Source organism: Cetorhinus maximus, chromosome 20 (assembly GCF_964194155.1).
Source record: "Cetorhinus maximus chromosome 20, sCetMax3.hap1.1, whole genome shotgun sequence".
Lineage (NCBI taxonomy): Eukaryota > Metazoa > Chordata > Chondrichthyes > Lamniformes > Cetorhinidae > Cetorhinus > Cetorhinus maximus.
In genome coordinates, this window is record NC_135898.1 from 34,589,868 (window position 1) to 34,616,210 (window position 26,343).

Below are 26,343 nucleotides of genomic sequence, written 5' to 3' on the forward strand. Positions count from 1 at the left end.
ATATCATGAGCTCTCTCCTCCATCTCCACCCCCTTTCCAATCCCCCTTTCTCCAATAATTTATAATTTTTTTACAACTGTATTTTTTTCTTTTCCCTCCTATTTTTAAATTTATTTCGATCTATTGTTTCATCTCCACCTTTTAGCCCATTTTGATCCCTTCCCCCCATCCCACCCGCACTAGCGCCATCTGCCACTAGCTTGCTTCCCTTAATGTCCCCATTAACACATCCTTTAGATAATATCACCACCGTCAACACCCCTTTGTCCTTTTGTCTATGACATCTTTGGCAGTCTCTTCTTGGCCTCCACCCATCACTGACCCCCTATCGAGCTCTCCGGTCCCACCCCCTTCTACCAACTTATATTTCATCTCATTTCTATATGTCTTAGTTCTGATGAAGGGTTATGCGGACTCGAAACGTCAACTGTATCCCTCTCCGCAGATGCTGTCAGACCTGCTGAGTTTTTCTAGGTATTTTTGTTTTTGTTCTAGAGTTCCAGCATCCGCAGTATTTTGCTTTTATCCAAGTCATTACTACTTTGCATAAAAAAGTTTTTCCTCACATCCCGTCTGCATCTCTTTGTACAATCAGCCAATGGGAACAAATGTTTTTTGTCCAACTTATCTAAACCCATCATGTACACCTCTATCAGGTCTTATGGACTTAAGTAGGACTTGGAATTCCAACCTGAAGGGAAATGTGCTACCAACTGCACAACAGTGACACAAAGCAGAAATAAAAGTCCCGTAAAATCAAATTGCAAGGATTGTATTTTTATTTAATTATTCGATCTGCAAATCAAATACCGACACTAATTTTTTCATTCATGCAGCAAAAAAGTTACAGTTCATCTTTAGACAATTCGTATCACACAGGGTAATTTGTTTAGACTGAAAGAAAACAATAAAAAAGGTATACAATGATGCACCCCAATTACAATAATGTAAACTGATCATTCAGAAGTAAAAGTTGTTGATTTGGTTCCCTCATCATACAGTAGAAATACATGTAATGTTCCTGATTGGCTTTGAAATTTGCATCACATTGAGTTCATTGAGTGGCACAGATTGATTCATGGAGCTGAATACCCGAATGTAAACAGTGCCCCAATCCATCTGAATGAGAAAAATCATACAGACTGTACAAATGATCATCTGCCACTTATATGTACAACAGGAACATTAACTGCTATTTTGAGGCACTGTACCACTTATTTGTTAACAAACTTTTATGCAAGTATGATCCCTATAGTTTGTCCTTTGAGGTTTTCTTTTGGTTATCCAATGGTTCTTTCAGATTACACACAACCTCCTCAGAAAGTTCTAAAAGGGGAAGGTCATCCAATGAAATGTTCTGAGTTGGCATTTCCAAAGGAGGAAGGTTGGGTATTGGAATGTCTTTCGCTTTCCCAGCGTTGGTAGCATTATCGGACGGTTGACTGATGCACCACAAGTCTGACTTTACAAAGTCTGACTCCATGTCCAATTCCTTTGCCAACGGGGACTTCCTAAGTCGTGCATTCTCTGCCTTTAGCTGCTTATTCTCCTTCTTTAGTCTCTCATTCTCAGCTGTAAGTAGATCAACAAGTCTTTTCAGTTCAGAAATTTTCATCTCTTGCTCCTCTATCCTTGTCTTGTCATCTTTAGGAGCTTTGTTCCCTGCACAGGTTTTTGAAGGAACTTGCTTCTTCTCTAACAAAAAGAGAAGAGTATCCGGTTCCCGATCACAGGAGTTCCGAATTTGCCTCAGATATTCCTCCTGGTTAAGGCTACTCATTTCTGCACTTGGGGAAAGCATCTTCTGCCTATCAGATTCATCAGAGAATGGTTTCATTGGTAACTGGGGATCAGCTTCCCTGTCTGCTGCTGTTGGGTGTATCTGAGCCCTCAGCTTCTCTTCTCTCTTAGCTCTCTTCCATCTTTCATGGATTAGACGCTGATGTTTGATATGACTGTCTCTCTGTAGCTCCAACGATAATAGAGCCTGTATATTCAGAATAGAGTAATTCATTAGTGGGGGACAGAAATAACTCTCTATAATGAGCACTTCAGTAACTATATTTAAAAGGAATACAACAGCACCGTAACCTGGGTAAACACTCTCTAGGTTAGAAGTGCTGCAGCTTACAAAGGTAGGGGGTGGGGGGGGGAAAGGAGGAAATAAATAATACAGTAACTATCATTAGAGAAAAAAATACTAGGAAAACTAATGGGGTTAAAGGCCGATAAGTCCTCTGGACCTGGTGGGTTGCATCCTAGAATAGTAAAGGAAGTAGCTGCAGAGATAGTGGATGCACTGATAGTAATCTTCCAAGAATCCTTAGATTCTGGAAAAGTCCCAGAGGATTGTAAAACTGCCAATGTAACGCCCTTATTCAAAAAGGGAGGGAGACAAAAAACAGGTAACTATCGGCCAGTTAGCATAACATCTGCCATTGAAAAAATGTTAGAGACTATTATAAAGGATGTAATAGCAGAGCATTTAGAAATGCACAATATAATCAAGCATGAAGGGGAAATCATGCCTGACAAATTTATTAGAATTCTTTGTGGTGGTAACAAGCAGGATAGATAAAGGGGAACCAGTTGATGTGATATATTTGGGTTTCCAAAAGGCATTCAATAAGGTGCCGCACATAAGGCTCCTTAATAAGATACGAGCCCATGGTGTTGGAGGTAGTATATTAGCAGAGATGGAAGATTGGCTAACTAATAGCAAACAGAGTTGGGATAAGGGGGGCATTTTCAGGGTGACAACCTGTAACTAGTGGAGTACCACAGGGATCAGTGCTGGGGCCACAATTATGTACAATATATAGTAATGACCTGGGTGAGGGAAATAAATGTACTATCGTCAAGTTTGCAGATGACACAAAAATAGGTGGGAAGGCAAGCGGTGAGGATGACACAAGGAGTCTAGAGGGATATAGACAGGTTAAGTGAGTGGGCAAAAACTTGGCAGATGGGATATAATGCGGGAAAATGTGAGGTTATGCACTTTGGCAGGAAGAACAGAGGAGTTGAATATTACTTAAATGGAGAAAGACTGCAGAAAGCTGCAGCACAGAGGGATTTGGGGATCCTTGCACATGAATCACAAAATGCTAGCATACAAGTTCAGCAGGTAATAGGGAAGGCAAATGGAATGTTGGCCTTTATTTCAAAGGGAATTGAGTATAAAAACAGGGAAGTCTTGCTAAAACTATACAAGGCACTAGTTAGACCATGCCTAGAATACCGTGAACAGTTTTGGTCCCCTTATCGAAGGAAAGATACTGGCATTGGAGGCAGTCCAGAGAAGGTTCACTAAGTTGATCCTGGGTATGAAGGGAGTTTATGAGGAGAGGTTGAGTAGGTGAACCTATACTGATTGGAGTTTGGAAGAATGAGAGGCGACCTTATGGAAACATATAAGATTCTTAGGGGGCTTGACAGGGTAGATGCTGAAAGGCTATTTCCCCTTGTGGGAAAGTCTAGAACCAGAGGGCGTAATCTTAGAGCAGGGGATTACCTATTTAAAACAGATGAGGAATTTCTTCTCTCAGGGGGTATTGAATCTGTGGAATTCTTTACCGCAGAGTGCTACAGAGGCTGAGATAGACAGATTTTTAATCAGTAAAGGAATCAAGGGTTATGGGGGGAAAAGGCAGGAAAGTGGAATTGAGGGTTATCAGATCAGCCATGATCTCATTGAATGGTGGAGCAGACTCGATGGGCTGAAAGGCCTACTTCTGCTCCTATATCTTATGGTCAATCATCCGCTCCAGTGGATGAGTTCCATCAGTTCCCTGATGGTACAGAGGGAAGAGGTATTGGATATGAAACACCAACACTTACACTTTTGTTGTGACACCTGAGGGCTGATCATTTGTCAGAACTAGGATTGCTAATGATAAATCCACACATCTAATCTGGAGCTGTCGGGACAGGAGCTAACTGGTGAGTGGAAATTCTGCTTCCTTGGGCCAAACTGGCATTCCTAACAGCAAAGTGACACAGGTGCGAAATGTGGTGTCAGGTTGCTAAATACCAAACTACACATTAAAAACAGAAAAACATTAGCAAAGGCTCAAGACCAGGTCCAGGCTACATACTCGCTTTCTTGTTCAGAAACAGCTCAGTTTTTACAGTCATTTGGAGTACAGAACTTGCGTTGCTGAAAAAAAAGCTTTTCGGCTTGCACTCATCAGGGCAATTACGCAAGAATACCAATGGTAAAAGGAACAACAATTTATACACATGAGAAGAGAATGCTAATTGGCAAACGTGTTGCCATCAAGAATGCACCAGACAGCAGTTAACTGCCCAATGAGGTTCGGAAGTTATAGTGCTAGGCTCAGAGCCAGATTAAGGATCCCTCAGGGAAATTGGATTGCTCCGATTGGAGCAAATACTGTATCTTACCCACTCACATTTTCCAACTTTGAATATGACCTAGCAAGGGGCTAGTCTAAAGGCAATATTTTTTACCAATATTTATCAAATTCAAGTGGAGCTAGGAGAATTCTTCCACCCGGCCCCATCACACTCCCAATGACCACAGCCAACAGTGTTGGTCCTGTTCCTCCTGTCCCTCCCACTATAATTTATCGCAGGGCAGGCTGCCAGTGGGGCAAACAGCCTGAAATTTTCTCCCTGAAAGTGGTGAGCTTCCTGTGGAGGCTCTGGCAGCTCAGCAAGCTGAATGAAATCAAATCCAATTCTGGCCTGGCCTGGGTCTCCTGGATGCAACATGACTGCCTGAGGAGCACCAATTCTGGGCCCAAAAATGGGTCCAGATGAAATATTCCACCTCCATCCCCCACACCCAAACAAAGTTGGCAGCCGTGGTATCTTCAATCCTCATGTGAATTATTTGGGTAACTGATATCCATGTGTGAATAAATGATGATTTTTCAAATCAATTTGATGAGAATGCAAACATTCTTTTTTTTTTTAAAAAAGAGATATTACTTGCTCCAGCTTTTTCCACAAAACATCAATTCCAGCCAAGGCAGCAAACCACCATCAATGTCTGTGCTATGCTGTTCTTGAAATGGCTGCAAGGAACGCACCAGAGCAGTTTGAGCCAACTTGGCTGCAGTTTTCTTTCTTATAGGATGCAGGAGTTCAATGTAAAAAGCATTTTTAAAAGTTCAACTGTTGTGTGAAAAGAATACCAAAAAGATTTCAGTGCATTGCTATATACAATACACAATTGGTCACCCAATTCTAACATTGTTTTTCTGAAGGAAAAGCTGGGAATAATTGGCTCAAGACCTCTCATGATTACCACTGAGTATCTCCTGCCAGCGCATAAAAAATGAGAACACCATTAAGCTCTTCTGTGATGTATCCAAATCAAACAGCCTGCCAACGCACATGGGAAATGGTGATGTGTAGGAGATGACAGGGGTGTGTAAGTGCCTGGGCAATTGTACTCCAGCCAAAGCAAAGTACTTACAGCTAAAGAGAGACCAGAACTGGAAAAGGAAGCATAGCAAGAGTTGAAGATACCCTCTGAACTGCAGAGACACAATAAATCGGAGCACTATAATGAACACAACTACTACTGGATCAGTACAGGGCAGGCTAAGTAGTTACTTCCCCAGATTCAGTGTTGCACTATGTAACAAAATGTGAGTCAATAGTTCATGTTTCTTTACATACCTGTTCTGACTGTGTTAGTTTCATGGCTTCTCCAAGGTGATCTGTATAGAAAGAAGAAACCCAATGTCAGTGGATCACACATGACATTTCTTTATCAAATGAAATTGGACCACACTTCACAAAGCACATTGTACAAAAGCAGCTGATCAGGAGACAAGCTTAAACAGGGATTTACAGATAACAGTAGGACTGTGTAATGCACAGTTTATGGCTTAGAGTAAATTACTATGTTGTCCAATAGATCATTGACTCGCCGCAGGTGTGATTATGGGGATTTTGTTCCATCCACATGCATAACATTCGGTAGAAAATATCTTAATACAAACACACACACACTCAAGGTAAACATAATCCACATGCATATTTACTTAAACATTTTCCAACTATTCACATCAATAATACTCTCACACTGCTTTTCCTCTTACCACTTTACTAACAAACAGGTTAAAGTTCATTCACAGACTGGATAATGAGTATTGAGATCACATGACTCCATCTGACTTGCAGCTAACAATGCACAACATTGGTCTACCATACCGGTTTCAGAGCAAGTCACCAACCGAGAGTGATCCTACAGTGCTTTGTAAACATTACCTGAATCCAAGAATATGTTTTCCAGCTTGAACATAACTCAACATTGGCAACAAGCACATTTTAGGCTGCGAATTGGAGCTCATGTCTTTAAATTACTGACATTTTTGGGAGACCTTTTTGGAACAGGCGAAAAAGGAGTAGGCCATTTGGCCCCTTGAGCCTGCTTCACTATTCAACTCGATCATGGCTGATACTCTACCTCAACGCCATTTTCCTGCACTATCCTATATCCCTTGATGTCTTTAATATCTACAAATCTACAAATAGTTGTTTGGTAGTCCAGAACTCTAGTATTGCTGGAAAAAAAAGACATTTTGTCAAAGCTTTTCATCTTGCACTCATCAGGACATCGCAAGAATACCAATGTCAGGGGAAGCAACAATTTTATACTGTATGAGAAGAGTGCTGATTGGTTGGCAAGTGGACACAGGTAGAGGCCCTGCCATTGAGAATGCACCAGTTAATGGTGGTCAGTCACCATTAACTGGTGCATTTGCCATGGCAACACCTCCACCAATCAGAGTCCTCTTGCCAAACAATCAGCACTCTTCTCATACAGTATAAAGTTGTTGATTCCCCTGACATTGGTATTCTTGTGATTGTCCTGAGTGCAAGATGAAAAGCTTCGACAAAATGTCTTTTTTCAGCAATAATCTAGGAATCTATTGATCTCTGTCTTGAACATACTTAATGACAGAGCCTCCACAGCCCTCTGGGTACAGAATTCCAAAGATTCACCACCCACTGAGTGAAGAAACTCCTCCTCATCTCAGTTCTAAATGGTCACCCCTTATTCTGAGACTGTGTCCCCTGGTTCTAGAACCCCCAGCCAAGGGAAACACCCTTCCTGCATCTACCCTTTTGAGCCCTGTAAGAATTTTGTATGTTTCAATGGGATCGCCTCTCATTCTTCTGAACGCTAGGCAATACAGGCCCAGACTCCTCAAAATCTCCTCATAGTGCAATCCCGCCATCCCAGGAATCAATCTGGTGAGCCTTTGATGTATTCCCTCTATGGCAAGTATACCCTTCCTTAGGTAAGACCATCAAAACTGTTCACAATACTCCAAGTGTGGTCTCACCAAGATGCTATACAATTGTAGCAAGACTTCTTTTACTCCTGGTCTCAAATCCTCTTGCAATAAAGACCAACATATCATCCGCCTTCCTAATTGCTTGCTGCACCAGATGTTAGGTGACTAATGAACAAAGACACCCAGGTCCCTTTGGATATCAGCACTTCCCAATCTCTCACCATTTAAGAAATGGCTGCATTTGCTGCCAACACAGTGCACGCACAGTTGTACCGCTTCATTCTGTGATGTCATTGTGAGCAATGGAAATCAGGACTCTTCTCATTCCCCCATCCTCTGTGTGATACTTATCCTCTCTATTTAGTTTCTCCTTTTTTTTTAAGGATTTTGGAATCAGAAAGGGCTACTTTATTTAGAACAAAATACAATACCCATTTTCACCTATGTAATTTCCTTTAGCTTTATCTTTTTCAATGGCATGCACCCACTTCAAACAAGCGAGGATGTACATTAAGGCTGCGGGCTTCAAACTCCCTTTAAAATGCAATAGAGCAGATTTTCATGTTCCTGTTTCTGAAACATCTGGACACAGCCTCAAAGAATGAAAATGGGTTGGGAAATTGGTTGGCTCCCTTATCGGTTTATGATCCTCCTCACCCAATTTTTTCGACGCTCTGTACCTGGATGATCCAATATGCCCAAATTAGGAATACAAAAAATCTGCACCAATTTTTAAAAAATTCAATGAGAATACTAAATATATAGATCATGTTTTATCTAACTTCAAATTCTGAGTGGCAATTTAAATTTATGTGTGTTTTCCATTGTCAGCAAGATTCAGCTTTAGCTCAGTTTTCTGAGCATGTGTAGACAAGGGCACACATTCAATCTGGTGTCAGTGGCCATCTTGTGTTGACAGGAGAGTGTTAAGAAATACTCTGCATTTCTATTCTTTCTACCAACTCCACATTTTTCCACATTATATTCCATCTAAAAATGTGCAAGGCACCCTGCCCTCTCTGAGAACATGAAAAACAAACAGAAGGGGTTGCTGTACATGAACAGAAGATGGAAATATGAAGTTTAACAGTGATAAAATCATATAAAACCTTTGTTAGTTAGTTCTGAAATAAAGCAGAAAGTCCACAAAGCACCATTATCTACCTGAATCACTTGACAAGGAACCAGGAGCCTAATACTGGCTGCAAGATCATTATACTCAATGGAACGGTTACTTATTAATCCAGCCTGTGTTACTCATATTCATCCAAAACTGGACCATGTGAGAAATTTTAGAATCATTGATTACAGCACATTGTTAGTGACTTATTTTTTAATAGTCAACACTTTAGCACTGATGCATTGAACCTTTGTAGTTTAGTGTTATCATTGTTGTTTGTGACACATACAATGGTCCTTGCTAATCTCAAACACTCTCAGACATTTCGACATATGTATATTGGAATGCAAGACAAAAACAGAATTACCTGGAAAAACTCAGCAGGTCTGGCAGCATCGGTGGAGAAGGAAAGAGTTGACGTTTCGAGTCCACATGACCCTTCAACAGAACTGAGTGTAGTCAGGAGAGGGATGAAATATAAGCTGGTTTAAGGTGGGCGGGGGGAGAGAGAAGTTGAGGGGGGGGTGGTGGTTGTAGGGACAAGCAAGCAGTTTTGTTTTTTGTTTTTTTCAATAATTTATATAGATTTTTCTTTTCCCACCTATTTCCATTATTTTTAAATCTACAACTAATACCTTGTCAGTCTTTCCACCCCACCCCCACTAGAGCTGTACCTTGAGTGTCCTGCCATCCATTCTTAATTAGCACTTTTCTTAGATAATATCACCACCTTCAACACCTCTTTGATCCTTTTGTCTGTGACATCTTTTGATTATCTGCTCCTATCACTGCTTGCTTGTCCCTACAACCACCACCCCCCCCTCAACTTCTCTCTCCCCCCGCCCACCTTAAACCAGCTTATATTTCACCCCTCTCCTAACTACACTCAGTTCTGTTGAAGGGTCATGTGGACTCGAAACGTCAACTCTTTTCTTCTCCACCGATGCTGCCAGACCTGCTGAGTTTTTCCAGGTAATTCTGTTTTTGTTTTGGATTTCCAGCATCCGCAGTAGTTTTTTGTTTTTATCTATTGGAATGCAAGATGTTGTTAATCAGTTGAACATTATCAGAGCTTAAAAGTCAAAGGCACAAGCGTGAGGCAACATTGCACTTTTTAAAAAAAATAATTCTGCAAGCACAGAGCAATTGGATAAACATGAACCACAGCAAGTACGATGGAACATAGGACTATAAAGGACTGAGAAAGATCAGAAATTTAGCCAGCCGGCCCCAGTGTCATGGAATATCATATCCCATTGCACCTCACCTACACTTCCATTAAACGTTTCTCCAGACACATATTCAAGACTTTCTTCAACTTCCTAATACAATTTGCCTCAACTGCTCCCCCTGCTAGTTATTCACCATCAACGTTCCCTTTAAGCTGCAACCCGAAAACTCTCACCCAGGCCAGAAACAAGTTGGTCCCTTTAAGTTGCTGCACAAAAAATATTAAAGGGTCCACGCGCTCCAAATAAAAAGAGGATATGTTGTTCATGGCTATCTGTGTTTAGTTCCATTGAAACTGCCGCAGCCCTAGATTTGAACAATAAGATAAACTTGCTTTACAAATCCTCAAAAAAAAGAAACTTACTGAGTTTATATATTCCTATTTTTTGTGACAAATTTTCATTGAATGCTGCCAAAAACAAGCAGGAAAGTAGGAGTACTCAAAAACTAGCGTATTAGCTGGTATCTGTAAAAGCGAATAGTGAGACAAACTTGATTCAGAACCTTGAAGTAACAGAGAGGGGTGTTGAGGGTAGTGTGATTAATGTGTTTATGAACCTTCAAATGTTGTTTGATAAAGATCACAATCTTATTAGCAAAATTGAAGTCCATAGGATTGAAGGGTGATTAACAGTGTGAGTATGAAATTTAGCTGAAGAACAAAAAGCAGAGTAGCAGCAGTGAAGTATACAGTATCCCAGGAGCAGAGATTAGGATCACTGCTCTTCCTAATATATATTAATTAATTGGCATATAGGGCAAAATTTCAAAGCTTGCAAATGACAGCAAACTAGGAAACATAACAATTAGGTAACAAATAGAAACAATTAGGATAATTGACTTCAGAAGGATGTGGGGTTGTTACTACATTAAAAGCATTATATAAACAGAAGTTATTGCTGTATGATTCTTTAGTGGAAGCAACCAGAGAAAGAATAGCAACCAAGTCTACAACGTAAGCAGACGTTTCCAAGCCCAAGAGAAACCATAGGCAGTGTAATAGGATCAAATTATTAGAACTACAATAAAAACTTGCACTTAAATTTTAAAAACGCTCCAAGGTGCTTGACAGAGGGACTAACATTTTCATTTTATATGCTAAAAAGATTCACCAACCTGCAGCCTTCCCATGACAATCAATTGCTTCAGCATACTTTCCTGCTGCTAGCATACGCTCCGCCTTTCTGCTCTGCTGGTGAGCCTGAAAGAAACAATACTTCTAAGCAGAATACACTAATTCATTTCAAATCAAGATCTACCATGACAGCCATGTTACTATTAAACTACGGCCTTGCAGCTGAACTGGACAGTTTTCATCTACATTGCTGGACATGAACACAGTCACCTCTGAAGGAGTGCGAACATGCAGACTCCTTGTGATATCACACCTCCTCATTCATTGATCCTACGGGAAGCCTTAACTGCAAGTTCAAGGAATAAAATGTATCATCACATGAAGATCATGTCACCTCTGAAGGAGTGCAAACATGCAGACTCCTTGTGATATCACACCTCCTCATTCATTGATTCTAAGGGAAGCCTTAACTACAAGTTCAAGGAATAAAATGTATCATCACATGAAGATCATGCGTCATGTATAATAAAGTCCTAAACACAAACACTATAGTGGCCTCGGTTGAAAACTAACCTATTTCCAGATAGGATGGACTGTTGCTGCTATGCCACTCCTGGGTTGTAGAAGTTACTAACTTTAAGCTGCTGTTATCTATTTCACATAGATAAGTGGTGCTTGCTCCCAAATATGGACACAGAAATTGCTTCTGAAATGTTCAAAATGGTCTTTGCACACCATTACAGCCATAGGCAGCTGTGTTTACACTGCATTTCACAAGTGCAATGTCACCCAATTCCTCAGATTGCTCTAATATCCGTCATTGCTAACAATACATTCCTCCCGCTACAAGTCACACTTGCAAGCCACTGTGTAAAGCCTTGGATTAGAACTCAGTCATTAGTGCAACTGCAATTTTCTAACTAAAATGGTTCAGATTCAGAAATGTTACAACTCCAGGAAGAATTAATCTAACAAGCCCCGTTCATAACTTACACCCGCACCACATTAGGATTTTCACTTCTAATAGCTATCAGAAAATAGATCTTAAAGTGAAAAATGCACCAGAAGCAAGTGGTGGACAGCTCAGTTCACTAACAATTTAGTCAAAATTTTAAGGTGGACTCAGAACCTTTGAAGAGTTAACAAGGGTTGTACGGAGGATGGAAACAGAGGAGAGGTTTAAAAATCCTGTAAACAAAAATACCAAATGGTTTAAGATGAAGTTGTCCAGAAAATGACAAAATGAAGTCTACAGATTAGAGGGTAGTGTAGGGTGTTTAGTTATACCACACATTAGCATTTGCACCTGAAGAATTAGTTTTACTTTGCTGCAGATTTCATAATTCATATACTTAGGAATGGGTTTAAAAACAAACAGCCTGATATGCACAGAATCAGGAAACTCAGGCCACTTTCTGTATTTCGGCCACATGCCTTGGGAGAAGGGAAATGGTTCAGCCAGTTATCTGCAGCATGGCAAGGCTGAGGGCAATTGAAAACTCAGGCTGTCAGTTTAATTTGTCAGTAAAAGATTTTGTACACAAAGCGTACAATGACAAAAGACATCACATTGTACTTTGAACAGCTGCAAAGTCCTGGCACGGTGCATCATACAGTGGCATGTAAGGAAGGGATGCCTGGGAATCTCACATTGATAAAGAAATATCTTTAGGAACGCGTTGTACAAAGTCTCATCAGGCCTCCAGGCAAATTAAATATATAACAAGTATGACGCAGCATTATACTTGAATTCATTTTAACTAATTTCTGAACACTTACTGCAAGATCACTATCCAGGTGGATTTGATGAAAGCATATTTCCATTGCTGCAGTACTATATTACTTTGTGAATCAGTTTTCATGGAGCAGTAAGATAAAGAAATTTTAATACCAGGTGGGGATTGTGGATAGAATGCAGACGTGTAACACTTCCAGTTTGTTGTGCCATGGAGAATTTGGTTGCAGCTTCCCTGCCTACAATAGCTCCCCATGTGAATTCCCAAACCCAGCCAGGTTACACTGGGGAGCTCAGGCAGTTCCTCAATCTGGGACAAAGGGAGAAGAGAAGTAATGTAGAAGTTGCTCAGGCAGAGTGTCACTAGCAGAGGTCTGGCTGTAGATTGTCTGAACACCCTCTCACATACGTTATGGGGATGGCGAAACAATAGATAGATTTATTTTTCCAAAAATTAGGATAATGCTGCTTTACGGGATAGAAACTGTTCTTGTTTCACCAAGAGGAATGGGAACTACAAAGGCTGGGCAAAAAGATACTGCAGAGAGACAATAAAAGTACTGGTGACAAAGAAACATGAAGAAACAACAAACAATATAAAAATTAAGAAACCAACTGCTAGAGAAACAAAACCTTAGTCAGGAGCTCCGTCACACAACATGAATTCATGCATATATTTAGCAGGAGAATTTACTTTTTACTCTGACTGTTCAATGATTATTCACACCAATAAACTATTACTAATGCCCCTACCCTTTATTAGCTGAGGGAATGTCCTCCATGACGTTCTTGCATACAGGCAGTGCAAGTCTTATTGCAAATAAACTATTTTGGTTCATAGTTTTGATGGGTGGACTATTTACTAAACTAACATTACTTTGAATTTGAGAGAAGCAGGACAGAGGACCGTCATGTTACGTGACGTCAAACACAACGCTATTATTTCTCTGTGGTGTGCAAGCGACTCAATATTTCAGACTGTGCTTTTGTGTCCTGAAGGGCCTTGTATAAAACACTGATTTATCTGCTCTCTCTACACCTGAAGGATCATTTTGACACCATGCGATAGTGTAAAATGGAGTGACAGTGAATTGGCAGCTACTGTATCGTTCGTGAATTTTATTAAATTGACTTCATAAAAGTCAATGGAAATAAACAAAAAAACATTTTTTATTTTAAAAAAATTTCTGTTTCCTCATGTCATTGGTTTCCAAACTGCAGAACAGAAATCAGTGAGAGGGCTGGCAAAAGATTAGTAGGATCTAACCATACTCTAAAATTAACCTGGATTCTGTCCTTGCCGTGGTATTAAAGTGGCTCCTCCCAATTAGCTGACATTATTCTCAAGTTCCCTTCCACTGCTGAGCAGAACAGCCTTTTGGGCTTCTGCTCTTTTTAATCTTCTGCTGTTTTCTGCCTCTTCCAATGTTTTGACTGCCTCTTGCCCCCAGCAGTCCAGTTAAGCAGCTTGCTCCCTCCTCTCTGAGTTTTCTGTCAAGCAGCTACTCATTCCTTTCCCACAAATCTAAATAGCTGTGCGAGTGTTGCAAAGACTAAAAGGAGAGAAAGGCAAACTAGTTAGGAAAGGGAACAAGAGAAAAAAAAGATAAAAACAAGAAATGCTGGAAAAACTCAGCAAGTTCCACAGCATCTGTGGAGAGAGAAACAGAGTTAATGTTTTGAGTCTATAACTTCTTTGGAGCTGGTCATACGGACTCAAAACGTTAACTCTGTTTCTCTCTTCACAGATGTTGCCAGACCGGAGTATTTCTAGCACTTTTGTTTTTATTTCAGGTTTCCAGCATTCAAAGTACTTTTCTTTTATTATGAAAAAAGGGAAGTGAAGGAGTGTGCAAGGAAGAAAACGAAGCGATGATGAAACATGCAAGTGGATGAGAGATGAAAGAGGGAGCACCCGAGTGAATGGTCGAGGCGACGAATAGTGCGGGTAAAGGAGATATGGAAATAAAACAGGTGACGGAGGCAGCAAGTGAGAAATTGCAATGGAAAGACCAAACCAGAGAAATTGGTGAAAGAGAGAGCAAGCAAAGTAAACTTGAAGGACGAACGAGCAAACAGTGAAAGAGGTGGTCACGGGGAAAAGAAATAAAAGAAAAAGTTATTTTGCAAAAACAGAAGTGAAAAAGACTGAGTAAAAGAAATTTAGAGAAGCAACAAAACTGATGGAGGGGAGCCTGAGATAAACACAAGTAAAGCAGCATGGAAAAAATAGAAATAAAGAGAGGCACTCTTTTGCTCCCCAGATTGACTTGTAAAAATATCCTCAGCTAGAAGGCCCATGAGGCCAGAAGCTCTTTTCTGGGGTCTAACCCAAACAAATCAAGTGGTTGGAATTGGGCCAAAGAAATTAGGAGGCTTTAGTTTATCCTCACACATTTCCTGCAAGCGTTCTCTTCATTAGGGAAGTGTAGCTTCCTCTCACCCTTCAATTTAACTCCCTCCACTGAGACCACATTAGACACGAGCCTTCATTTAGCAAGACTTGCTGATTTTGTACAGGTCCTCTACCCAATTTTTTCTCTGCATCTTTAAAAATATTTACCCATTATTTTTTGTCCCCCTGCAGAACCATCAACTGTTCTTAAACTGCATGTGGGTCCCCTCTTCACCTATACAAGTCATAAATGTGTTGCTTACTTCATACCTCATGTTGACATTGTCATTACTAGCTACTTTGTCATTGCAGCTGACACCATTATTATTGATGTTATTAATTTCCTGCTTTATTGTTCGAGTTTGTACGCTGTAAACCTTTTCAATGTCATGAAAATCTTTAAAGAATGATTAACGCTGCAGGTCTCTTTAGTGCATCAGCTATCACTACTGTTTGACAATTTGCTGAAAAGTCACCAACAGCCCCAGCCGTTTATCGTGGACAGATTCATACAAATGAGATATGTGATGATCAGTATAATGTTTGATAAACTTTATGGCAGTTGAGCACCCAAAATAATGTCAGTGGGATCACTGACAGTGCAATAAGACATTATTGCAAGTCTTGCAAGGGATTCTGCATGCTCATTTAGATCTTCTCCTATTGCATCATTAGTAAAGCCAACAATATAAGTTGTATTTATATAGCAACTTTAATGGAGTAAAATGTTCCAGGAGCATTATCAAACAAAATCACACCAAGCTACAAAAGGAGATAATATGGCAAAAAAGGTAGGTTTTGAAGGAGCATCTCAAAGAATGAGAGGTAGAGGGGCAGGGAGGTGATTCCAGTGCTTAGGGCCTTGGCAACTGAAGGCACAGCCGCCAGTGGAGTAACGAAAATCATGGATGTACAAGAAACCAGAATTGGTGAATCAGAGATATTTTGTAGGGCTGACAGAGATTACAGAGATAGGAAGGGTGAGGCCACTGAGAGATTTGGAAACAATCCCGTAAACTTCCTCTTTTTATGGTTCCCTGCAATTTGAAAAGTCTTAAAACTAAATTAAAAAGAGTAACAGCAAGTTGGAAAGGTTTTAAAGGCCCTCCTTCATCTCCTGGGCTAGGACACAACCTGCATCCAACGTGCCCTGTAAATCAATATACAATGTGCAGGCACAGCTTTAACAATTAAACACTGCCTCCCCTCTTCCAATGTGGAAGAACCTGGCCTCCTCAATGGACTTAGTGAGATTGGGAACTAGATGGGCATATCAGTGCACAAAGCAGCACCACCCCATTAATTGATAGCTAATTTTCTAAGCTTCCTGATCAATGTCTTAGCTATTATTATACATAGCTCTTGCTCCTCTCCCACAAGGTCTTGCACCAGTGCCTAATAGAGGAGTTGAATTGTGAACAAATGCATTCAGTTTTGTACACGGTACTTCAGGAAGGATATATTGGCCATGATGGCACAGTGCAAAGCAAGGTTAAAGAGTTAGATTAAAAGAACAGGTTGAATAAACTTAGCTTATATTTCCTTGAGTTTAGAAGGTTGAAGGATGATTTAATTGAGGTATTTAAAATGGAGAAAGTGATTGAATGGAATAGATCCAGGGACACTATTTCCTCTAGTGGAGAATCTAGAACAAAGTGGAATTATCTTGAAATTAGGTCTGGCCTATTCCTATAAACCAGGAAGCACTTTTCCACACAAAGGGCAAAGAAACCTGGAACTCAATCCTCCAAAAGACTAGATGCTGGGGGTCAAACGAAGTGGGTGAAATAGCTTTTAATTGATTAGGGTGTTGGGACATGGAGCAAAGATGGGAAAATGACCTTGAGGTACTCATCAGCCACGATATAACTGAATGGCGGAACAGTTTTGAGGGGCTGAAAGCTCCTGCTCCTGTGTAACACTGTTGGGCAGTGTACCCATATTTTACAGAACTTATTCAGGTAAATATGATCCCAGGAAATCTCTCAGGTGGGTTCCAAATTATTCCAATGGAGCTGCTGCAGGGCCTACGGGGAACACTTCAACACAGTGACAATACCATGAAAGCTAGCACAGTGACATGAAACCTGACAGGCCTCTAGCTACTAAAATGCTTACTTCTTTAAAGTGGCAAACAAGATTCTTGAAGGTGAAGTTTCTTACCTTCTACAAGAACTTACTTAAGTAGTTGTTTTCAAATATAACTACAAAGCTTTTTCTTGTTGCTATTTTCTCCTCCATATTACAAACAGTTCTCCAAAGACAAGTTATCAGCCTCCTTCAAGGCAGCTGTCATTCTCACTGGCTGCTGTGGAAGTCACAGGAGGAGCTCAGACTGACCTAACCAACAATCTTACGCCTTCAGCACAAATTGGATTAACTTCCCCAGCCACAAATCTTCAAAAAAACATTAACGAACACTTAAACCAAATACACCATCTAACCTGCTGTAACTCCCATACACCTCCAAATACACCATCCAGCCTGCTGTAACCCCCCATACACCTCCAAATACACCATCCAGCCTGCTATAACTCCCATACACCTCCAAATACACTGTCCAACCCGCTGTAACCCCCATACACCTCCAAATACACCATCCAGCCTGCTATAACTCCCATACACCTCCAAATACACCATCCAACCTGCTGTAACCCCCATACACCTCCAAATACACCATCTAACATGCTGTAACCCCCATACACCTCCAAATACACCATCCAACCTGCTGTAACCCCCATACACCTCCAAATACACCATCTAACCTGCTGTAACCCCCATACACCTCCAAATACACCATCTAACCTGCTGTAACCCCCATACACCTCCAAATACACCATCCAACCTGCTATAACTCCCATACACCTCCAAATACACCATCCAACCCGCTGTAACCCCCATACACCTCCAAATACACCATCTAACCTGCTGTAACCCCCATACACCTCAAAATACACTATCCAACCCGCTGTAACCCCCATACACCTCCAAATACACCATTTAACCTGCTGTAACCCCCATACACCTCCAAATACACCATCCAATCCGCTGTAACCCCCATACACCTCCAAATACACCGTCCAACCCGCTGTAACCCCCCCTTACATCTCCAAATACACCATCCAACCTGCTGTAACCCCGATACACCTCCAAATACACCATCTAACCTGCTGTAACCCCCATACACCTCCAAATACACCGTCCAACCTGCTGTAACCCCCATACAGCTCCAAATACACCATCCAACCCGCTGTAACCCCCATACACCTCCAAATACACCATCTAACCTGCTGTAACCCCCATACACCTCCAAATACACCATCTAACCTGCTGTAACCCCCATACACCTCCAAATACACTATCCAACCCGCTGTAACCCCCATATACCTCAAAATACACCATCCAGCCTGCTGTAACCCTCCATACACCTCCAAATACACCATCCAACCTGCTGTAACCCCCAAACAGCTCCAAATACACCATCCAACCTGCTGTAACCCCCATACACCTCCAAATACACCGTCCAACCTGCTGTAACCCCCATACACCTCCAAATACACCATCCAACCCACTGTAACCCCCATACACCTCCAAATACACCATCCAACCTGCTGTAACCCCCATACACCTCCAAATACACCATCCAACCTGCTGTAACCCCCATACACCTCCAAATACACCATCTAACCTGCTGTAACCCCCATACACCTCCAAATACACCATCCAACCTGCTGTAACCCCCATACACCTCCAAATACACCATCTAACCTGCTGTAACCCCCATACACCTCCAAATACACCATCTAACCTGCTGTAACCCCCATACACCTCCAAATACACCATCCAACCTGCTATAACTCCCATACACCTCCAAATACACCATCCAACCCGCTGTAACCCCCATACACCTCCAAATACACCATCTAACCTGCTGTAACCCCCATACACCTCAAAATACACTATCCAACCCGCTGTAACCCCCATACACCTCCAAATACACCATCTAACCTGCTGTAACCCCCATACACCTCCAAATACACCATCCAATCCGCTGTAACCCCCATACACCTCCAAATACACCGTCCAACCCGCTGTAACCCCCCTTACATCTCCAAATACACCATCCAACCTGCTGTAACCCCGATACACCTCCAAATACACCATCTAACCTGCTGTAACCCCCATACACCTCCAAATACACCGTCCAACCCGCTGTAACCTCCCTTACATCTCCAAATACACCATCCAACCCGCTGTAACCCCCACACCTCCAAATACATCGTTCAACCCACTGTAAACCCCATACACCATCCAACCCGCTGTAACCCCCATACACCATCCAATCTGCTGTAACCCCTATACACCTCCAAATACACCATCCATCCTGCTGTAACCCCCATACACCTGCAAATACACCGTCCAACCCACTGTAACACCTTCACAAACACCTTTAAGTACAAGATCCGACATTATGAAACAGCTACCCACCTCTTTTTCGATTCAGGAAATTCAGGAAAGCAACAAGTGTCCAAATGCACATTGACTTTCTATGAATCATGGGATGCAAGTGGTTATTTGTCCTATTGTGCTGTACTGTTGAGGGTGCCAGCTTTTGGAATAGATATTAATCCTAAACCCCTGTTTGCCCGCTCAGGTGGACACAAAATATCCCAGAAAAGCAGGGAGTTCTCCCTAATTTTCTGGTCAATATTCATCCATAAAGCAACAGCAACTTGCATTTATATACTGCTTTTAATGTACTTATGATGAACATTAATTTAGATTCATATCTATCTAAGCATGGTCAGAGAATCACTTACGATGGTTTCTCTTCCTGCTCCTACATCTTTACTTCTGGTGCCCTCTAAGGATCTATCCTTGGCGCCCTCCTATTTCTCAACTACATGTTGTCCCTCCACAACATCCTCTAAAAACAGTGTCAGTTTACATGTACGCAGATGACACCCAGCTCTACCTCACCACTACCTCTCTTGATGACTCCATTGTCTCTAAATTGCCAGACTGCTTGTTCAGCATCCAGTGTTGGCTGAACAGAAATTTCCTACAACTAAACATTGGGAAGACCGAAGTCATCGACTTTAGCCCCCGCCACAAAGTCCATTCCCTCACCACTGTCTCTCCCTCTCCGAGGCTGAACCAAACTGTTTGTAATCTTGGCGTCATATTTGACCCTGAGATGATCAACTGACCACATATCTGTGCCATTACCAAGGCCGCCTCTTCTCACCTCTGTAACATCACCAGACTCTGACTCTGCTCAGGTGCTGCTGAAACTGTCATCCATGCCACTGTTACCTCTAGACTCAACTATTCCAATGCACATTGGCTGGCCTCCCATGTACCCTCCATAAATTTAGGTTGCAAGATTCATTCACCTATAACCTCTGGCTTGCTGAGCAGCACTGGTTCCCAGTTAAGCAAAACCTTGTTTTTTAAATTCTCATCCTTGCTCCTCTCCTCTAGCACTATACTCCTCCAAGATATCTACACTCTTCCAATTCTGGCCTTGAGTATCCATGATTTTAATTGCTCCACCACTGGTGCCTATGCCTTCAGTTGCCAAGGCCCTACATTCTGGTATACCCTCCCTAAACCTCTCTTGCCTCCTTTAACATGTTCCTTAAAACCTACCAGTTTTGACAAAGCTTTTGGTCATCTGCCCTAACATCTCTTTACTTGGCTCCCTGTCAAATTTTGTTTCATCATGCACTTCTGAAGTGCTTTCAGATGGTCTATTACATGAAAGGCCTATTTTAAATAATGCCTTTGGTCTATTGCACTGTTGTTGTTGTAGTAAAACATCCCAAGGTGCTTCACAGGAGTGTTATATTACAGTAGTGATCACATTTCAAAAGTAAAGAGCTTTGTGGGATGCCCTGAGGCTGTGAAAGGCATTATATAAATGCAAATTCTCTCTTTGGGTATAAACTCAGTTTCTATTTGTATGTCAATGACACTCAGCTTTGTCACTCTACTATCATCCTTGATCCCTTGCCCATTACTGTGCTATGCCATCTTCTGCTCATGGATGAACAAGAACATTCCTTAGTTCAACACCAGCAAGACCACAGCAGCACTGTCCCTCTCCTCCCAGGAACTGTTATCTAAGCCCCAGTTTACTCCTCTCACTGGTTGCTATGTCTGCATCATCCAAGGCTTTCTATTTTCTACCTCCATATCTCCTACTGCCTGCCCCTGGTGCCTTGATCCACAACTTCACCGTTCAGTTTGAGCTTATCCAATAATCTCCTTCAGAGACTGCAATTCATCCAGAATGGTTTTACATCCTATTCTAAGTCATCTCTCACTACTCTAGACCTTGCTGACAGCTCAGCCTCCAATTGCTGATTTCAAAATCCTCAAGTTTATTTTAAAATCCCTCCAAGGAGATAGGGAAACTTGTGCAACCTTACTGAAATCCACGACCTAACCCACACCATTCACTCTTCCTGTCTAATGTGCCCCACTCAGTGATCGAAAAGCTTTAGGCCATCATGCACACATGGACTGCAGCGGTTCAAGAAGGCAGGTCACCACCACCTTCTCAAGTGCAATTAGGGATGTGCAATAAATGCTGGCCTAGCCAGCAATGCTCACATCCCATGAATGAAAAAAAAGGTCTTTGTATCCTTGCTACATCTTCAAAAGACTTCTCAAAACTTACCTATTGAGCCACACCTCCTATCACCTCAAAAACCCCCCACCTCCAGCTCAATTTCTAACCATCTTTGTGAAGTAGCTTACTATATTTGCTACATTATAGATGTTATACAAGAGCAAGGACTTGGTGAAAACTAGGAAATTATTACTTCAAACTCAAAGTCTGCTTCCTACCATATACAGAAACAAACTTGCATTTGAATAGTGCTTTTCACAAACTCATGATGCCCTAAGACACTTCACAGGTACTAAGAAACTTCTGAAGTGTACTCACTGCTGTAATATAGAAAAAGGCAGCAAGCTCCCATAAAATACAATGAGGTAAATAACCAGATCATCTGTTTTTTAAAGTACTGATCCACAGATAAATATTGGCCTGGACACCTGGGAAAATTCCCCTGCTCTTCTTTGAATAGTGTCATGGGGTTATTTACATCCGCTCAGCTCACATTGTACATAGACAGTACAAATGCTAGTTTCCATCAAGATTCTAAGTATCTGATCGGTTGGGGTTTGAAGCTACTCACTGGACAGAACAAGTGTTCAGCTGCTTTAATTAATCAAGCTACAACACTATCACAGAATCAAAAAGCACATGAAGAAAGCATCTGAGTAAGAAATAGCAATATTGTTATGAATCAAAAAAGCAAAAGCCTTCAAAATTTGGTAATCAGTGCAATGCACTGGACCAAGGATGTTCATAATCTTGACCATACTTTGTGTATTTGATTAAATGAACAAAGTATTTGCATAACTAACAAGCAGTAAAGTTACATGAGTGGTGGACCCACTTACCCATGAACTATTCCATACATACAAGCACAGTTCTTAGGATTGTATCAGAATGAAAAGCATTCATTAGACAATCAGGCTGCTTTTCCATTCAATTTCTGGTCTTGAATTTTCTTTGCACTTGCACCCAGAGACATGCATGACCAGTGCCCAAATCAATTACACAGTCTAAAACATTGCAGAATTTTGAGCATAAATGAGCTATGCACTCAAGTATTAAACGCTCAATCTCTGGCCTTTTATGGCTGTGTATTAATCCCACTGTCTGATAAAATGCTCAAAAAAACGCAATCCTAAGGCTGTATTATTAGGTTTCTTTGATTTTTAAAAAAAATGACATAAGTATAAGTCACATCAAAAATTGAAAAGCTTCCCTGGTTACACCTTCTTAAACACCCTTTGCTTGGTGTCCAGAACTTATCATTGCATGATTTGAAATTTTAATTTTCATACTTAAAGATGAGAAATATATGCTGAGAGTTCGGTTTTTTTTGGACCCTGATTGTTTATGCTAATTTATGCTTATTTGATGTTCAGGGGCATTCTAATGACATTTACAGGAAAGTTGAGTATAACTGGACTTCCAAGTTACAATGGTGAAGATTCCATCCTTCCCTGACATTAAAACTTCAGCAAGTATGACTGCAACTTACACAATTTGATTGAGGAAAGGAAAATCTCAACCATTGACTAAGATTTATCAATCGTGCCTCAGTTGTAACACCCTCCCTGCTGAGTCAGGAGATTGTGGGGTTCAAGCCCCACCCCAGAAACTTGAACTGACGTTGGGGAGCACTGTACTGTTGAGAGGATGGGAGACACCCAAGGTTCCATCTGCCCTTTTAAAAGTTCCCGTGGTACTGTCTTGGAGATCAGGGGAGCTCGCTCGTGTCTGTTTATCCTGAAGCAACATCACTAAAAACAGATCTAATTGTCACATTGTCGTTTGTGGGGAGCTTGCTGTATGCAACCCCACATTTCCTATATGACAACAGCAACTACCAAAAAAATATTCAAGATTTCAATAGAAATCAGTAACACTGGGGTAAAAACAAAAAGCTAAAAGCTACTGCGGATGCTGGAAATCCAAAATCCTGCCAAAGGGTCATGAGGACTCGAAACGTTAACTGATTTCTTCTCCACCGATGCTGCCAGACCTGCTGAGTTTTTCCAAGTAACACTGGGGTTCCATTTTAAGGTGTACAAGACCAGTTCAGACAAGTTTTACTAGTACCTTTCATATCCAAGTTTTACTAGTTTTTCCTTCTGGGTAAGTGCTTGATTAACTGAAAGACCCTTAAGGGCTTCATGAAAGGTGCAATGTAAATGCAAGTGTTCCTTTCTTTCAATCTTACTCATTTATAAAGTGGGTGAGAACATTAACAGGGCGACTCAATAACAGTGAGCGGGGAGGGGGGTGATACTGGTGCAGGGTGTGAGCAATTGCCTCACACACACACACAGACCGAGCCCTGTTCCAGTCTGGAGAGCCCACTGGCGGTACAGCGAGCCCAGGCTCCCGGCGCCTTTCCCCCTTCCCGGTGAACTCACCAGGTTCAGAGGGCTTTCCATAACGTCCATTGGTTTCCTCCTCACTCGGCCGCATCCAGAATTCCGCGGGGGTGAGGGGGGGGGTGCTGGCCTGGGCTCAGCTCGGCCCGGCCGCCATCAAGCCGCACTCATGGATAGAAAGGACAGGGCTGGCTGAGATGAAGGAGCCAGGCAGCCACCTCCGAGCGGAGGGAAGGCCGCACTCAGCCTCCTCCTCCTCCTCCCCGCCGGCCTCCGGGCCTGACGACAGCACTGAGGCCCCTGTGACGTCAGTGACCTTCGACACCGGCCCGGCTCCTCCCTCCCTCTCGCGAGATCTGGCTCCGCCCGCGGGTTGCCATGGTAAGGGAAGGCCTGAGGCCTAGTCAGCTGGAAGCTCAGGTCAGTGGAATTGCATTAGGAAGAATTAACATACAGTAGTATGCACAAATTTGGTCATCATATTATAAAAAGGATATATATATATATATCTATTTGTTATATATATATTTCTATCGAAAAACACTGGTGAAGGTGCAGAGAGAATTTGCAAGGCTAAAACCAGAGCTGAGAGGTTATAATTATAATAGACTGAAAAGGCTGGGGCTCCTTTCTCTAGAAAAGAGAAGGCTGAGCGCACTTGAGGTCTTCAAGATTATTTAAGAGTTTGTTAGGGTAGATGTGGAAGAGATGTTTCCACTTTTGAAGCAGACCAAAGCTAGGGGCTATAAACGTATGATATAAGATACTAGTAAATCCAAAAGGGAATTCAGGAGTGTGGTAGCTTGCTATCACCAGAGTAGCTGAGGTGATTTGTATAGATGCATTTAAGTAGAAAGTAGATAAGCACATGAGGGAGAAAGGAATATGATGATTGAGTGAGCTGAAGTAGATTCATGTGCAGCAAACACACCAGCACAGTTGGACAGAATGGCCTGTTTCTATCTTGTATATTTGATGTAATTCTATACAACAATTTACATTTCAGGGGAGCACACTGATGTAGTGTGAGTAAGAGTAGCAACCTTTTTATGCATTGCAAGATCCCACACAGGGTTACAATCTGGCACTGACACTATTTGGCATATTCTCTTTGCTGTTACCTTCAGTTCATTTATAAATATATCTACTTGCATACCAGAACTGACTGAAAGTTGTTCAGCCTGGCTTGCCTCTCCAAGACAAAGATGTGCCAAGTCCTCATCACTGAGAGTTGTTATGCGCTGACGATGTTGCACTAATATTCTCTACTGAGGAACACCATAGCGGCATATAACAGACTCTCTCATGCCTGTACAGAATTTGCATCAAGAAGACAAATATTATGGTTAAGGATGTTGCCATTCTGGCATTTATCAGCTTTGACAATGTGAAGCTGGAGGTTGTTTATAGCTCACAATGTTTAGACTCCACAATCGCCAGCAATCTGTCACTTGTTGAAATCAACATGGCATTCCAAAAGTTGCAGCTGTTGTGTCCACACGGAGTAAGAGCGTGGAGTGACAACAACCTGACCGAGAACACTAAACTGCATGCCTACCAAGCCTGAGTTCTCAGCGCACTGTTCTACAGTAATGAGACTTGGACAACAAATGCTAGGCTGGAGAAAAGGCTGAACAGTTTCCACTTCACTGTCTCTCGGCATATCCTCGGCATCTCTTGGCAGACACAGTCACCAGCTCAGAAGTCCTGGAGCATGCTATTCCCATAAGCATACGTTCATTACTAAGCCAATAATGTCTGTGATAGCTCAGCAATGTTCATCAGATAGACGATGGCAGTATACCCAAAGTTCTTCTGTATGGCCATTGGGTCCTGACCTGCTGGACATCCATACTTCTGCTACAAGAACCCTTGCAAGCGAGATTTGAACATGGTGTATATCGGCACAGACAACAGGGACACATCATTGACAACCGTGACCCCTGGAGGGTCATTGGAAAAGTGAGGAGAAACGGAAAGCACAGCTAGTCAAAAAGAGGGCCCAGAGAAAACAGAATCCAGCACTTTCTCAGCCCCCACTGTCTTCATCTGCAGCAAATGCCATGCCAGAATGAGGCTCCTGACCTACATCAGGTGATGTTTAACTCAGAGTTGCCCACTTTTCTAACTTTCAAGTGCCCCCCCCTGCCCCAAGTGAATTAATTGTGGAAGAGTTATTGATATTTTAACTATGAATATTACCTTCATAATATTGAATATTTCTGCCCTTGTCTCAGCCCATCTGATGCCGAAACCATCATCCATGCTTTTGTTGTCTACCACCCTCCATAAACTTCAACTGATGCAAACTCCTGTATCCTGACTTACATCAAGTCCCATTCACACAGTACCCCTGTTCTTGCTGACTTACATTGATTCCTAGTCTGGCAATGTCTTGTTTTTAAAGTTCTCATCCTTGTCATAGAGTTATTATGGCAGGGAAAGAGGCCATGTGGCCCAGTGAGTCCATGCCGCTACCCGTCGAGTAATCCAGTCAGTCCCATTCCCCACTCTATCCCCTTA

At 41.8% G+C, this 26,343-nt stretch overlaps 1 protein-coding gene across 2 annotated transcripts; it reads right to left on the minus strand.

The window, feature by feature from the left end:
* Positions 1-761: 761 nt before the first annotated feature.
* On the minus strand, positions 762-24,133 carry nrbf2b (nuclear receptor binding factor 2b). 2 transcript variants are annotated; one of them, XM_078565878.1, is made up of 4 exons: positions 23,860-24,133; positions 10,747-10,831; positions 5,653-5,693; positions 762-1,987 (listed from the first exon to the last, which is right to left on the minus strand). In XM_078565878.1, the coding sequence occupies exons 1-4, from the start codon at positions 23,887-23,889 to the stop codon at positions 1,250-1,252; spliced, it is 894 nt and encodes a 297-aa protein (XP_078422004.1). In that variant the 5' UTR covers positions 23,890-24,133; the 3' UTR covers positions 762-1,249. The 2 variants fall into 2 exon arrangements, with proteins under 2 accessions (XP_078422004.1, XP_078422005.1); XM_078565879.1 differs by lacking the exon at positions 10,747-10,831.
* Positions 24,134-26,343: the final 2,210 nt, after the last annotated feature.